General features: G+C 32.0%; 2 protein-coding genes and 1 long non-coding RNA gene across 4 annotated transcripts; 1 reads left to right on the forward strand and 2 right to left on the reverse strand.

Moving 5' to 3' along the window:
* Positions 1–157: 157 nt before the first annotated feature.
* On the forward strand, positions 158–8,767 carry ERA1 (Prenyltransferase family protein). The gene is made up of 15 exons (XM_011014591.1): positions 158–363; positions 490–619; positions 707–793; positions 886–991; positions 1,181–1,216; positions 2,015–2,097; positions 2,203–2,256; positions 3,230–3,281; positions 3,760–3,824; positions 6,417–6,473; positions 6,625–6,697; positions 6,824–6,910; positions 6,982–7,147; positions 7,249–7,376; positions 8,308–8,767. The coding sequence occupies exons 2-15, from the start codon at positions 507–509 to the stop codon at positions 8,557–8,559; spliced, it is 1,359 nt and encodes a 452-aa protein (XP_011012893.1). The 5' UTR covers positions 158–363; positions 490–506; the 3' UTR covers positions 8,560–8,767.
* Positions 435–794, reverse strand: LOC105117052 (uncharacterized). The gene is made up of 2 exons (XR_840665.1): positions 705–794; positions 435–617 (listed from the first exon to the last, which is right to left on the reverse strand). It is a non-coding gene; the product is annotated as an uncharacterized LOC105117052 (long non-coding RNA).
* Positions 8,768–14,937: 6,170 nt separating the features above from the next.
* Positions 14,938–17,026, reverse strand: LOC105117051 (RNA exonuclease 4). Of its 2 annotated transcripts, none has more exons than XM_011014590.1 (7): positions 16,941–17,026; positions 16,596–16,747; positions 16,390–16,511; positions 16,035–16,255; positions 15,747–15,941; positions 15,501–15,581; positions 14,938–15,430 (listed from the first exon to the last, which is right to left on the reverse strand). In XM_011014590.1, exons 1-7 carry the CDS (start codon positions 16,973–16,975, stop codon positions 15,196–15,198), a joined length of 1,041 nt encoding a protein of 346 aa, XP_011012892.1. In that variant the 5' UTR covers positions 16,976–17,026; the 3' UTR covers positions 14,938–15,195. The 2 variants fall into 2 exon arrangements, with proteins under 2 accessions (XP_011012892.1, XP_011012891.1); XM_011014589.1 differs by having other exon boundaries at positions 16,381–16,511.
* Between the last annotated feature and the right edge of the window lie 261 nt (positions 17,027–17,287).

The raw sequence follows: 17,287 nt of genomic DNA on the forward strand, positions 1-17,287 counted from the left end.
ATATATATATATATATATTAATTTAAGGTAGGTTTGTTTTTATAGTTAAAGTTTGTGCTAAAAAAATAAAAAATAACACGAAAAACTAGTTTTTTTTTTTTTAATTAAGCTTCGTATATAATTAAGGTGTGCCCAACCGCAGCTATGAAAAACACAGACTAACCGTTGCCGTATGGAAAGGGGGAAATGCCTCTTTTATTCCTGATCTATCCCGTCTGTAACTTCAAAATTCCGAATCCCTAATTTGCTATCCAAACCCTAATTTCACTCAAAGCTCAAGCCGTTCCCTAATCCCAACAATACCCGAATCCCATTCCCCAGCCAGCTACTGTCAAGGGTAAAGCACTCTTTCTCTCTCTTCAGGTAAATCAAGGCACTATGTTTCCTTCTGTTTTAAATGTCTCTCCTTGCTGTTTAATTTAAGAAATTAGCAGTTTTTTTTAATCTGCAATCCATCACGAGTAGCCTATTCTCTTCCTTCGCTTATAGGGTGACATACTTTGGAGATGGAAAGTGGTAGAGAGACGGTGACTCAAGTGGAGCAGTGGTCTGTTGAGGATCGGGTGTTCCGGATATACAATATGTTCGCTAGTATTCCTCCTGGAGCCCAAACCACCCTGTAAAAACTGTTTATATATATGTTTAAGATAATAACAAAAATCATTCGTAATAATTTTGTTGTAAACAAATTAATGTATATGTACAGGTTGGAGCTTCAACGTGACGAGCACATTAAATACCTTAATGAAGGTCTCAAGCAACTTGGTCCCTCCTTTGTAGCTCTGGACTCCAGGTTCGGTCGCCTGCTTTTCCTCCCTTCTTCCTTCCTCTCCGTTTTCTTTTTATTTATTTTTTCAAACTTGATTTTGCTCTGCAATATTGCAGTCGACCTTGGCTTTGCTACTGGATCATACATTCCATGGCTTTGCTGGGGGAGTCTCTTGATTACGAACTCGAAAATAATGCCATTGACTTTCTTAACCGTTGCCAGGTATTATTTTTTTGAAGCTACTTCCATTTCTTCCTATTTATTATTATTTTTTAATGTAGCTCATGGTTGTGTGTGTTTAATAACCTTTTATTGTTATTTTCTTTTAGAGCTTGTGTATTGGAGTTTCCTCATTATAATGAAATAAAAGTTTAGCACTTCATCTTTTATTCATTGCATTCTTTTTTACAGGACCCAAATGGTGGATTTGGTGGTGGACCTGGACAGGCAAGTTCCATTATTTTGCAAGATGTACTTGTTCTTTTGATACGCCGCCACTGTGTATGATAGTGTTACAGAACTTATCAAACCATAATCCAATTCAGCCGCCTCTTTCCCCAACAATCCTATGTTTGTTTGTCTTTTAGTCTATGTTTGTTTGGATAGCAAGGTAAGGGAAGGACAAGACTCAATCCATCCATTTTGAGATGATTGAAAATTACAAATTTAAAGAGGGCAAGGATGAAACATGTCTGCCAAAATTTAAAGCAACGAGAATTACAAGTGAGGAAAGATCCTTTCAAGCTTCTTTAGGTCTCCATCTTCTTTGTCAAACAAAAATGAACACGATATCCTTCATTTCTCGTCCGTCCCTTTTGCAATCCCTTCTACCAATCACATGCAAAAGTCAGAGATTGAATATTCGTTTTCAAAGCTAATAATAAATTCATACCCCCATTTACTTTTTGTTATAGCTGTGTGAAAGTGTTTCCTGCTTAAAAAAGGGACTCCGATTGTGGTTTCAAGCTATCCTAGGTTATTCTAATGTGAGAAGTTATGGCAAAAATAGAGAAGTCAATCAATCTTAGGTGTGATCTTGTCTTGCCTATCTTACAGTGGTCTCCCAGAACAAATACTAAATATTGTTTGTGTTTATTTTTGTGGTATGAGAATGCTGGAGGGATTCCTCTTTTGTATATATGCATGATTTCTTACATCTTGTTTTGTTTTTTCTTTTGTTTTTTTTTGTTTAGAAAACTATCAATTGTCAACTTGACTGTATTAGTTTGTTATTTTTGTCTTTAGATGCCACATCTAGCAACAACATATGCTGCAGTGAATTCAATTGTTACTTTAGGAGGACAGAAAGCCCTTTCTTCAATTAATAGGTGGTCACTTTTTTTCTGCTGTTCTTTTAGGAATTCACCTTTCCTCACTACACTGCAACTTCATTTTTCGGAATTGATTCAACTTCTTTTCAATCTTTCTTCTAGAGACAAATTATACAACTTCTTATTGCGAATGAAAGATCCAAGCGGGGCCTTCAGGTGTGATTTCAAATTTGTACTAGCAGTTCCAATGAAATTGATTTTTTCATTAATTTCATTCATGAATGTGTGTACATACGTATGCTATGGTGACTGTAGTATCAATTCATATCAGAAACTGCACAATTTTGAGTTCATACTGTCTAGTGCATGCTTATTTTTTCAATGTTCTAGCTTGCTTTTCTTATGTACAACCTTGGAAGCTGTTCTGGATTTGAATTTTTGATGGTGTCAAGGGACTTGAGGAGGTGGTTTAAAAGGACTGGGGATTAATGTAAGTACCAGAGTAATACTAGTAAGGTTTCACATTTAGGAATTTTAGGAGCCACTATCAAAAGCAGAGTTGCTAGAATTTTATTCATAAATTGATTTGCATTGTATGGAACGATTGCATAACCTTTATATAGGTCTTATGGAAAAACATTATGGTCTTATTTAGAACAGGACAAGCCGAATAAAACCTACCCTTTGGTGCTAAAAAATACTAAATAGTTCCATAATGCATATTTTTCCTAAATCAAAAGGCACAATTTTTAAGGAAACCAAAAATATATATTAATTTTTCTTTCAATGGTTTCTTATTCTACTTTTACCCCTAACTATATTTTATTTTTAGTGTATTTGGAAACGATAAAGGGTAATAATGGATTGTAGGGTATTGATTAATTCTGACTTCTTAAGTAGCCATTTAAATTTGGACTACCAAAAGAGGAAAGTAGGGCACTTGTTTAGGGTCTGGGAGACTGGAAAATATGATAAAAGACAAATTTTGTAGTTTTCCAGCAAATGGTAACTGCACAAATGCATTTTCTACAAAATGACATTAACTTTGCTTCCTTTTATTTTCTGCACCACCTTATGCAAAATTACCATATAAATTTTGTTGTTTTGCTCATTTCCGTCTAAACATGTTATAGAGGAAATATGAACTGCTTTTGACTAGCTTTGAATGTCATGCATTTCTTTTCATTAGGATGCATGATGCTGGTGAAATTGATGTACGGGCATGCTATACTGCCATTTCAGTAAGATCTTTCTATTTCAGTTACTATACCATTTCAATTACTATACCATTTCAGCAAAATATTGGCATCTTTTGGCCAAAGCATCAGTTGAAATATGTGTTTAGAATAGCCATCTATTATAGCTTACAAATGCTTTCTATGTTCTGTAACAGATCCTTATTCAAGAATCAATATAATCAATCATAAAATTAATTAGCTTTGGTGTGAGATCTGCTAAAAGTTGTGTTCAAACTGCTCTAGTGGAAATATACTCTATTGCCTGACTACTAGTTGAACATCGATGAGTTTTATGTGCTATCTATAATTATGTGTGTAACTGGCGTTGTTATTTCACTTTCATTAGGTCATTTAACTTGTACATTTGGGCAATTATGTATCACCAGGTCATATTAGGCATTGCTATCTCTCTCTTTCAATAGGTTATTTTACTTTTGCTTTCCTAGCTTTTGCACTGCTCCAATCATCTTGTTTCAACCAGGTTGCTAGTATTCTCAACATTCTGGATGATGAGCTCGTTAGGGGTGTTGGAAATTTCATCTTAAGGTTGGTTTCTAGTGGTTCTTCAATATTTGATTTTGGAACTATTCCAGCTTGAGCTTCCTTTTTTATTCATGTTTTATCCACTTCTTTCAGGCTTTATTTGGGGTTTCTTTTTTGTCTTGGCTATTTGTTAATTCTAGAATAACAGTCTTGGTGTGCAGCATTTGCCTTTCTTCCAAATTATGAAATCATCTTACTTTCATGTTTGAAACTTTCAAATGTGCATTTACAGAACTTTATATGGAGACTTGATTGCATAAGCAAAAAAATCATGTTTCTTAATGGATGAGAACAAGTGTTAATACCCAAACTGTATTATTCCCATTACAATTGTTATGCCTCAAGAGGCTAGCTTGTGTATCTTCATTTATTACATTTAATCAGAGTTGCTGAAAGGTATCGTTTTATTTCTTTGCAATTCCTCTTGCCTTTTGCTTTCATGGATGTGATGTAACACTCATTTTTTCTGGTTTTTCCCTTTTGTTAATACATGCTGGGATAGTCAAGGACCATTCATATGTAACCCATCTAAATTGGCCTTTATATAATTTTGATACCTTCATATTCTCTAGTTTAGGTTTTTGGTTCTTTTGTCCCCTTTCAAGCTTTGAGCTCATTTTATGTGCTCTTGGGAATTGTGGCTGTCAAGTTTGAAAGTGGGATCAACATGAGTGTAGATTGACCTGATGTGGCTTTTTGTGATAATTCATGTCCTGAAGGTGCTCATTTGTTTGCTGGGCTGTTGTTAATTTCACAAATTTGGGAGTATAATATGGAGCCAATGGGAAGGCCAAACTCATTGTGATGAAATTTATTGCCTTTTTGTTCCTGCGAGATGGACTACATCGCTTCCCCTAGTAATATTAATTCCTCAAAAACCACATGGAGTTTTTATTCATTATAGTTAGTTGCTGTTGAGACATAATGATACAGTATAGGGACATGAAGTTCATTTGTTTGTCTGTAATTTAGTGCTTTTAGAATATTATTATTATTATTATTATTATAAGGTAATATTTTAATAGAATTCTTATTTTCTATTTAGTTCATACTAGGGTTGCTTGGTGTCTGTATAAACACCACATCCCTTTGTAGAAGGGAGAATGTTAATGATGATGAATTGAAATTAAGATTTGAGTATTGTTTATTTGATATAAATAACATCTAGTAGCAACTTTAGGAAACCAAATATCCAACTCGCAACAACCCTCATAAATACAATATCCATTGAGATGAGTCCAAGCAGAGATAGTAGTGAGATCTGAATAAACTACAGCTGTCTTATCATACATAATAATCTATTCCTCAAAGCTATAAAGTTCAAAAATCTTGTACAATAATTCATCACTAACCTGATATAAGAATCCATGAAATTTACAAACAAAACCAGCTTGTATGAGCGGACTCTTCACTCTTCAATAATCATGATCTTCATACGTGATGGAAGCAATTGGTTTCTTGCCAAATGAAATCAGTCATCTTAAGTCCAACTTATAAAGCTTCTGTTGAATTTAAGATGAGAAGCAATGTGGTGCAATAAAGAAGTTTGGTGTTTGACAACGATTTTGGCAGCAACAAAATATCTATCTTGACTTGAAGTACTTGATATAGAAGCTATTCTAGGGCGAGAGGGATTTGTTTCCACATTCTCTAGTTGTCAATTTTTTTTTCTTCTTCTAACCACTGTTTTTTTCCTGACAAAAAGAATTTAGGGTTTGTGGTTTAAGGTATGGTCCAACTGTAGGCTCTGATGCTAAAATTGATGGAGCACAGATAGTAGCAAAGTTAGAACGAGCTGAGTTCCCTAGAGGACAGGGAAAAATTGTGCAAGAAGAAAGAAAACCTATAGAAGAGCGTAAATCCCTATATAGAAAAGAAAAAACCTTGTAAGAGGGTTCTAATAAATGGAAGAAACAATACATAATTCTGAATTTCAATTTATCATCGTTAACACTCTCTCCTACAAAGGATGTGTTTATATAGATATCAATAAACTCAGTATTCTAAACTAAATATGAATTAAGAATCGGATAAAATATTTTTAACAACAACAAAAAAAATCCTAGAAATTGACCTATATAATAATAAGATTTTAAACGTAAGAAATTACAAACAAACAAGTAAACTTTCTTTTTTCCAATACAGCATCATGTAATTTGTCAAATGATATACTAATGATGCTGGAGTTCTGATTGAGACTGGACTGTTGAAAGCTTTCTGTAAGCTGGTAGGGGAAATATTTATTTGATTTTATAGATAAATGAATCTTTATAGTGCTCTATAAGAATGGTATAATGGCAAAGCTGGGTTGCGTCATGTGCTAGAGAGATGGACATCATATGTGCTTGTTACATCAATAGGTGGCAATTAATTTGTGATGAGGTTGCTTCAGTTACACCATGCTGTCCTTAGATTTGTGTCATTTTGGAATACTCTTTTAGCTCTATTATGCCAGTGACTGTTTTGACAAGTCATACTGTAGTTTTTCTATTTGCATACAAGATTAATTCCTCAAAAGTATTACACTTGCCTTTTGTTTATATTTCTTGATGGTGTAAGCAACTATAAGTCTTTCTTTTTGATATCCAACTTTAGCTGTCAGACATATGAAGGTGGGATTGCAGGAGAACCTGGTTCTGAAGCTCATGGTGGGTATGTTCTCTCTAAGTCCATATCTGTTAAAGAGATTATAAGTTTTCTATTTTGCTAGCCCTCAATTCAACTTCTATATGTGTCTGCTTGTGGTCCGATCTCTTTCCTAGTCAAGCAACACATCTCATGGGTTTGAATACCTGGTTATCAGGTATACTTTTTGTGGATTGGCTGCCATGATTTTGATCAATGAGGTTAACCATTTGGACTTGGCTGGTTTAATTGTAAGACAATGTTGCCTTTCTTTGTCATCATTTGCCAAAATTTTTCCTTTTCTCTTATGTATCAATTTTTGTGTGATGAATTTCTTGAACATGTCGTAAGAAAGCTTTTGGTGGTTATTGTATTAGGATTGGGTCGTCTTTCGACAAGGAGTGGAGTGTGGATTCCAGGGGAGAGTAAACAAATTGGTTGATGGTTGCTACTCTTTTTGGCAGGTATTTTCTGTTCTTTGTTTCAAGTTGTTAAGTGCTTCATTTTTATAGTGAGTTAAAAAATATGTATTCAGGGAGGCGTGCTTGCATTATTACAAAGAATAGACCTGGTTACTGGTGAATATCTATCACTATTTGATTCCGGAGAAGAGGACAGCCCTGGAAATAGTACTTCTGAAGGAGAAGATACTGATGGAATTTCATCTGGGGCTGAGGAGACTTGCCATTTTAAGAATGGAGGTAGATTGGTTATGTTTTCTTCACTTCATCTTATGTTGGCTTTACAGTTATGCATAATTGTCATGTGATTTTTCTCACCTTTTATTCTTACACGGCTGCAGAGCAGCAGGATGCTTCTTGTTCAGTGAACTACACCAGTTCTAATCATACTCGATCTTTGGGAAACGTAGAAACGGAACCTCTTTTTCACAGCTTGGCATTGCAGCAGTACATACTTTTATGCTCACAGGTCAAAATTGAAGAACTCTTTCTATTTATTGATGACCCTGTCATTGAATTTTTAAGATCTTGTTTCTGACTTTGATGACTTTTTATGTCTATTTCTTATGTCTGATTATTGCTTTTGATAGTATCTTGGAAAGCCTGAATCATTTTCACACTTGCTTGCTAATTTTTTTTCCAGTATTTTTTATCCCTAACACAAAATAATAATAATAATAATAATAATAATAATTTTGATCCTTCTTGTCATGGGTCAAGCCCTAGACTTTACTGTTTTATTTTTCCCGGAAAGAAAGGTGGTTTTCCTTGTGTTGCATTTTATTTCCATGTTTTTAAAACAAGGCATGAGGTTCTCAGCATTCCATACTTGCCAAACAATAGTGTTCTGGACCAAGGTCATTATTGGCTGGTGGCATTTTAAACGTATTCGAAGATTCAGGTTCTTGCACCTCATTTGGGCTTGTGGTTCTATACTAGCAAAGAGAGGGAAAAAGTTCTGGTAATTTCATGCTAACCCAAATGCAGTACCCATTGTTAAACCTTAACACTCTTGCAAGTTGAGTATGAAAACTTTCAATATGGTCCATAAAGGTTTATTTTTCATCTTTAAGGTCAGTTTCATTAATTCTCAACGTGTTTCCTTCATCTATGTGATCATATGTGCATGCTTATGAAAATGTGCACACACAGATATAACCTTTGGGTACACACACAAAAAAGAACATAAAAGGAGGAAATTTTGAACTTAATCGACCACAAATTCAGAGGAATTTGTAGGTTACCTCAAACTTAGTGGTTATGTTTTGTTGCATGGACATTTGTGGCAGCGGAAAATTGTATTGAGTGGAGAAGTTGGTTTTACTTTGATATTTGAGCACCTCTTGGATTATCTTATTTAACGGATATTTGATACATTTTGTGTAATGTGGCTACTACAGTTAGAGAATGGTGGATTCAGAGACAAACCAGGGAAGCCCCGAGACTTCTATCACACATGTTATTGTCTAAGTGGCCTCTCTGTATGCCAGCATTGCTGCTCCAAGGATTACGATTCTCCATCCGTGCCCGGGCAGGTGCTGGGTCCCTATCCAAATCTCCTGGAACCCGTCCATCCACTCTACAACGTCGTCTTAAAACAGTACAGGGAAGTTCGTGAATTCTTTTCTAGGTCTCGAGCAAAGTTGAATTGAGATGTATGATCCGTATTTTGATAGTATTCTAGAAATTTTATCTATGGCATGACTATGAAAGAGATTCATTTTGCTGTTTGAACGCCTTACTCGAAACTTTTCAATTGAAGGGTATGTACCATCAATATTTAATCAATCAATCATCTTAGGTTATTGTAACTGTAAATATGTTGATATCTAAACTAAATATTGGAAATGGGTTATATAATTGACTAGGTACTAGCAAATATGTGGGCATGATCCAGATTGAGAACATTGGTTGCTAGTTCCGATATCAGGCATGGTTAAGATTCGTACAATTAATTGGATCAGCAAGATTTTTTCATTCATCCATGTATGCAATAGTTGTTTTTGGGTTGTATTTATAAAAGATTCAATATTCTATGAATTATAGGTTATTAATTTCTTTATCCAATATTCTATGAAGTATAGGTTATTAATTTCTTTATCCAATATCAGTAAAGAGTTTGTTTTCTACTTTTTTTTTTTTCCTTCTTGTAAGACAAGCAGCTCTACATTTTAGAACAAGTTTTTAAATTCTAAATATTAATTATTAGAGTATAATTCCACACCCATTAGATTCAATATTCTATTATCGTTTGATTTTAACTTAGTTTGTTCTAAACATTGCAATCTAACGTTAGATATCACTTATTTAATAAAAAAGAAAAGAAAAAGAAAGTGAAGTCCTCTTTTTTTCCTTAAACATTTGATATAATATTAGAATTGGTTGACTCTTAGATCTTCGATACAATTCTAATATACTTTAATTTCATTATGTAAATTCGATCATTTTTCTAATAAAAAAGAGACCAAAACATATTATAATTCTCATTCCAATGTATACATCAATTAAAACCTTGATTAATACCCTGAGAAAAGCGTGATTTTTAATTAAAAAATAAAATAAATGATGTTATCATTTTCCACTTTTACCCACACATATTATATAGTTCAATGTTCTTGTTTTAAGTATTTTTTTTTTAATTTTAAAATGGGTCAAGGATAAAAATTGAAAGTGAATGAAACTATGGGAATTATTATACTTTGACTTTTAAAATGGACACTCAAAATGGCATGACATATTGAGGGACAGTGGGACATAGGGAGTATAAAACAAGCTTTTATTTATGTTGACTATCAAATACTTAGTGTTATCATATTAAAGAAACCCGTCATGCTGGACAGACGTAATTCACAAACATTTATAAGAGAAGACATTGCAATCATAGTAATACCTTGCATTCAATGATTTAACCACATTTGATTTTTGTTTTTTTGAAGATTTTCCAGTTTGTTCTATTGTGAAATTTAGTAAATTAATAATTAAAATCAAACATTAAAAAAATAATGGAGAGTTATTTATCCTATTTTTATTTTAAAACTATTTATTTTTTCATATAATTAAAATAGCTTTTTTTTTCACCTAACAAATGCTACCACTTATCATTGTAACATAAGGAATTATCATCGCATTTATTAAAAGATTTTTAGCATAAAAATCAATAATTTATTCAAATTTCTTATCTTAAAAAAATTATTTTTATATTTAAACTTATCGATTAATTAATTCAATCATTATTTATACAATCAATTTGATTATAATTAATCTTATAAGTATCTATACTCTAATTATATGAATCCATCTTTCCATTCTATTATTTACCTTATCTTTGTCAATCCAAGTGTCGTGATTTTCATGTCATGATTTTCATTATTTATATCAATTCAAGTGCATAATCCTATAATATTTAGATAATTTAAATCAATATTTTAGTATAATCCTGATAAATCTCAAATTTACATAAAAACTCCAAAAATATAACTAAGATATAAATCATATCAATCTTTGTTTTGTCATTTATTATTGTTTTAAAACAATCATTAACTTCATATTTTATGATATATTTCTTGCTCATTATACGAAACGGAAGTATCTTTTATAGAGCTTTAACCTCCTAGTTGTTAAGGAGGCAAATGTCCTAACATGTACTCTCATACAATCTTTCAACAATCTCGAAGTCATATGTTTTAACCTTTTTACAACTATTTTAAACTCAATTAATTTATACTTGCATACCTTACACATTTATTACCTTAAAAATCCTTTAGTGTAAATTGCTAGAACAACTATCTTTTTACTACCTTTACATCATGTTCTGACTCTCCTAATAGTCTAGAAACAAGACACAATTATTCCATCTCAATAACTCGACTTGGAATCACATATAAATACTCTTTATTGTCTCACTTTTAATTCACTTTACTTTCACTATTGCCACCACTCATGGTATATCTAAACATTATTTTTATTCTATATATAAAACCCTAGAATAACAATCATTCACCTATCATATGTACTGGCCTATAATCATCCATCATCTTCTGGTTTAACTACTAACATCATTACTCATTACTTTATCATGTGATATATCCATTATCTTGACCATCCTATGTTCTATTGATGCCTCACCTTAATCTCCTTTTATAAGTTTTCCAAATAAACCAGCTCTTTTTTCAAGATATATAATATTCATTTACATTTATTTATTTGTCACCAACCCTTACTCTGTCATCCTTAAGACTCATCATGAGTTTTTCTTTATTAACAAATTTTTCATAATTCTTCAACTATTAAACAATTTTGTTCTTAATATCAAGTAATATGGTTAGTACTCACCTGATGTCATATTCGTTAAATTATGTCGGTCACTTTTAAACCTTTCACTACAACTTGATATCTTGTTTAAAGCTTGCTATCCATATAGTTTGTCACATTATCTCGGCCATCCTCACAAGTATGCCAATCAAACCCAATCATCCACACAAACGACGCCATTTAAATTCAGTTATTATGATGTGTCAAGCACCTATTTGGTGTATTTGTGGTGGTATGCTCCTTCTGCTTTGAGTTTCTACTTTCAAAGTCCTTGAATTTCAATGAATATCCTATATCAATGTTAAAACTCATATAGTCACTCACATCATCTTCTATGATTGAATTAAACTTTAATGAATATACTATTTTGTTCTTTAATCACATTCATTCATATCCAATGCTTATTATGTTATTTTTGACCAGCTAGTTTTGTTAGCTCATACAAATAACCATTTTTATCATTTATATCTTGACAATATCACTTTTTAATCTTAACAAATATTACGCCATTTATGGCATGTTAAGGTTATATATATATTCACTTTGTAATCAGATCTAATATCCTAGCCTTTTCGTCAACAATTTCCAATGTCTAGTATTTTCTCAAACACATGATAAATATTAGTCCAACCCATCTATTTCATACATATTTCATATTTCATTCCTCATTAATCACACTAGCAAATATTTATACATTATAACTTAATTCCATCATGTTTTAAGATTTGATTTAACATTTACAACACACACTTGCAATTTTTTGATCATAAGAACCCATATTCATACATATTTACAATTGTCATCACGACTTATATATACACGTATTTTTTATGTTTATACTTATTCTTATCAGTTCAAATATTATAACCCTTAATCAACAATAATTCTAAGTAATGATTGAAATTGATTAGTACTAATTGATTTAGTTTATTCAACCCCAAACATTGTTTAGTGTTTCAATCATAAATAAATTTTTAAAACTTAGTTTTAAGTATGATTTATTTATATAAAAATTTACGACATAAAGCTACAACTTTTATAAAGAAAAGAAAACTCAATTCTGCGACCACACACTCAAAACCATCTATTACAATAGCATATGCAATTTGTCCAACAAGATTTAGTTTGACCTTCCTTTCATTTTCTATCTATATTTGAGGTTTTACATTTTTAAATTAATCAAAGTAAGTACCATTTGAAATTTAACATCTTTAGCTACAACTTTCATAAATAAATATATTTCAAATTCCTTTATTTACTAGTTCTAATTCTAGCTAAAAGTTAGGTAATAAAATTGTTCAATTTTTTTGTTTGAATGTTTGATTCACAACCAAGTATTTTTATGCATTTATTTACCGTTTAAGACAATCATTTCCATTCAATACATTTTTTAGCATTATTTATACAAGTCTCTCAATAATCAATTTATTACATGACACAAATCATTCATCCATTAACCAGACAAGTTTGCTTAAACCTAGACAAGTTTGCTTAAACCTTCACATTGTTAATGCATCATTTCATGTTAAACATATACAATTATGCAAGTCAACCATTCCCCTAAATTATATATTTTGGCCAAAATCTTCCCACTAAAGGAGGGTATATTTTTCTTCCAATTTGTTTGAGACTCATTTGTTATTCATGTCCAAGAACATGCTTTTAAACTAAAATTATCATTACAATAACTCAATCCCATAAAATTCAACGTTGCATATTAATCCATTCAACACTTTAAAATTCAATTTATGGCAAAACCAAAGTCAAACATAAGAAAGATGGTTCTTACCTTTTAATCACATGGTATTAAAAGAAATTTGCAAAGCAAATCAAGTTTTTCTTCATCTTCTCTTCCTCCTCTTTCTAACTTCTAGTGTCTTTCTTTCTCCCAAGCTTAAAAACCTTATTCTATCTCAATTACCTCTCTAAACTCATTAAAACTCTCTTTTTAAAGCCTTTATTATCTTAATTTCATAATTTTCTCTCATGAATTTAATGAAAAAAACATGAAAGGCTTAAACCCCAATTTCTTCTCTCTTCCTTATTTTCCAGTAGCTCACACCAGGTTTAAGGAGAAGAAGAATATGGATTTTATTGCTAAATGACTATTTTAGCCCTTACCCCAATTTTTTTCCTACCCAACTGTCCATATTTTTTCAGGGCCTTGTTGAACTTTGATTTCTTGAAAATCTTAAATTGAGGTAAAACAATATGTTAAGTGACTTCACATAAAATCTCATCTTGATCCAACGATTAGTTTAAAAGTTATATTTAATAGTGTAAAACTGGTTAGTACATGATTTGACATAAAAAATCTAAATTTTCTTGTTCAATCCTTATTGGAATCATATTGGTTACTTTACTAATTTCTTGGGATTATTTCCTTAAAAAAAAATTATTTTACCTTTTCATCATTTTTTTTACAGACTTGTTACTATTTCAATATAACATTACCGATTCTTAACTGAGGTTTACACCAACATTCTCTCTCTCTCTTTTTTTTTTATTATAGTTTTTTTCTTAAATTTCATCCTTTATTTACATTATAATTCCTTGGAATTATTCTCATTCTCAAAACATATTCATTTAAATTTTCTTAATTCTTCTATCCATTTTAAGCTAAAATTCACAATTCTCATTTGAACTTAAATACTACCTTTAAATATATTTATGAAGGTCATCCCTTCCATTACACATCACATTTTTTTTTTATTTCCATCATTGATCTATCTTTTTCAATCCCGAGTTTACATTACTTGCCGAGGTCTTATCACCTTTGATCCTATATTTACACAAGGGTTTACATCATGAATTACTCATAATTCATGAATATTTGTAAAAAATTCATGAATGTTCATGGTTCATGAATTACTTATAATTCATGAAACAATAATGAATGTTCAAATTCATGAAAAATATTCATTCTCATAACATACTTAATGTGTTGATTCATGCATTAAGATATTTTAAGGACTAAATATAAATTATAGATCAAATAGAGACTTAATAGCAAAAAGTATTCTTCATTAACCAAACTCATACCCAAATTCATAAGCTTACAAGCTCATAGTCCAATTTACAAAACTATGTTAGAATTAAAAAATTTTCTATTCAAAAGTTTATTGAAAATAATTTCTCATTTACCTATAATTAATTTTTAAAATATGTTGAAATTCTATGTTAAAGTACTTATGTTAGATCTCAAAATTCAATATGGTTTTAACCTCAATAGTGAGTGGAACTCACATATAATTTAGCCTTAAAGGACCCTACATATTTTATATATAAACCAATTCCAACACTAACAAATTTACCAAACTAGTTTCTAAGGAAAGCTTTCTACTCATGAAAGAGAAACTTAGGATTTCTTTGCGAATTATAGGCTATTTATTAAATTCAAAATCCAACTTAGTTAAACAAGATAGGTTTGTAGATAGTCGTGTATATCTGATTACATTTTCAAACTACATGTAATTACACATACATACATTATCAATGAAATCATTTGGCATCATTCTTCTAAAATATTGGACTCCATATTGAATGTGTGTGTGTGTGTGTATAGTTTTCTAGGTTATAAAAGAGAAATTCAAACCCAATATCTCTAGAAGGAGGCTAAAATTTGTATGTGTTTATTACAAGCTATAGTACTACGTTTTTCGAAAAAAAGAAAAAGAAAGGAAAGTTGCATAAAAACTTAAAATTAGACACGGAAATTACATTAATTAACACATAAATTACCATTATGTGTTATACTTTTATTAAATATATATTGCCACATTTATATTAAAGAAACTACTTATTACATATTGAATAACATATTCAGTTCCAGTAATCTAGAGGGGAGTGGTAATGGAATGGCAGAAGCTTCCCAATTTATTTTTCTTCTTAATATACAATATCGAATAGTTTGGAACTGTGTTAATTTCGCCTGGACACATAGTTGCCCTTGCTTACTAGTCGGGAAAGTCCCTTGCTTAAGAATCCAAGCACCAGCAGTAGTAATCAGATCTTGATATTGCAAGCATTTCTTCGGGGCTCATCCTTTCAAGCTCACTTTGCCTCCACGAAGCAAAATTGTTTCGGTTTTGTGGATCAGAAGCGAGAGGGTAATCCTCTATCTTATGATTTTGTGATTTCATTCTTATGTAGAGCCTCATTGTAGCAACACAATCTTCATAAGGATCTTGGATACCAGTTTGGATGTCATACCTGCAAGTAAATTAAACATATACTTAGACACGGAAGGAAAACAAATATAACAGAAGATGCATGTGCTTACCCGAGATAGGCTTGGGTTAGATACTTCAAGGAGTTGCTGAGCTTGCTTGTTTTCATCAGTGGCGGATATTTCGCAGTATCCCTGTAATGAAATCCATCCGTCCATCCATCTTAATTAATCACATTATATATATTTTTATAAAAGATGAATTTTTATAATTTAAACTGATAAATAATTAGAAGTAGATCAAGGCAATTATTTTTGAGGCTATGACTTGTATAGCTAAGCTTCGGAGAAAAACTTAACCTCATCATTACAGCTGGATATTCTAGTTGCAAACGGTCAAGGTCATGACCCACGAGAATCCTGGCTTTTCCTCCGCTAGGACGAATTCTCCACGTCGGTTCTCCATTACAAAGGAAGTCTTGAATCTTCCTTTGAACTTGCCTTAATGGTGTTGCATCCCTTAGGTATTCTGGTCTAATGCCTGTAGTTTCATACCTAGAAATATTTGAAGAATATTGAATTCACTATTAACGACTGCATTGTTTGAATTTCGGGCAGAAGCAGTATATAAATTTATAGCGTATATACCTATAGTTTGTGACAGGAATTGGTGGTTTGACATAGGTATGGAAGATAATATTTTCATTTTCGTCAATCAGGCAAACCCTTGCGCAAAGGTCTAAGGAGCCATCGCTGCCTCCTCCAACCATTTTGTAAGCTAGGGCAACTACCTGTCGACCTCTTGCATAACCACTGTCGAGTGTCAGGCTGTCCCGAAGGCCTAAATTAGCAAAGCTTGCAAGGAGTCCCTGGAGTGTACAATGAAAGAACTAGTGATCAGGTATCTTTTAGTTTGGAACTAATTCGGTTGAAAAACAAAACTTAATTTAGTTTATCTTTTTTTTTTTCTAAGTATTAAGTTGAAGATTAATACAGCATTTACACCGGAGAGCTGGCATCTTTCTTGGTGAACTCTGCGAGCATTAGGGCTACCAAGGATGGTTAAACAAAATTTGCATCCGCGGACACTGAAAATATTCTTACATTCTTGCTTTGGCAATGGCCCTGTAAGAGCAAATCAAACTTTTAAGCTACCGAAGAGGAAACCAAATGCTCCGAGTTGTACACGCTAAGAAAACAAACATTTACCTATAAGATGCTCCCTCAAGGACTCGTAAGATCTGCAATGTTTCTTACAGATTCCACACATGGGTTCATGGACTGAGTGATACGATATTCTCATGTGCTCCACTAGGTGTTCCATTCTGTTGAATTGTCTAAAGCATGCAGCACACTTGTTCCTGCAAAAGGATAGTCATCAAGTTATTTATCGCTAGAAACTAGGGTTCAGGAATCAAAAACTAGCTTGACATGAAGGTCACCAATTTGACAATATGACATGCACGATATAGCTTGAATGAAAACCATGTACATGTCGGTTTCCATGTATATGTGCATGCGTGGAGAGGAGAGAGTGAGAGTGAGAGTGAGAACCTTGAAATCTCGGACGACTCCTTTCTGGAGTCCATGCGATCCTCGTGAAGTAAATAGTTGCTAAATCTGCAAGAGTAGTAGAAAACTAGTTAAGATGGCTTGGGGAAATGGATGCGCCCAACAAGGTATTTATACTGATAGGCCAAGAGAATCTCCTCCAACTTGAACGTAAAGATAGCTTAAGGTTGGCACAAGTGGTTGAGATGTAAGCCATTTGCGTTAGATGTTATATGATTTAATATATTAGAAATATTCATAATTATTGATTTGATTTTTTTTACAGTAAAAAATAATGAACATATCATTTTAAAAAAAAAATTCTAACTAGCCATTAACATAGTAAAATG

This window comes from Populus euphratica, unplaced genomic scaffold (genome assembly GCF_000495115.2).
Source record: "Populus euphratica unplaced genomic scaffold, PopEup_1.0 scaffold1154.1, whole genome shotgun sequence".
In the NCBI taxonomy this organism is placed as follows: domain Eukaryota; kingdom Viridiplantae; phylum Streptophyta; class Magnoliopsida; order Malpighiales; family Salicaceae; genus Populus; species Populus euphratica.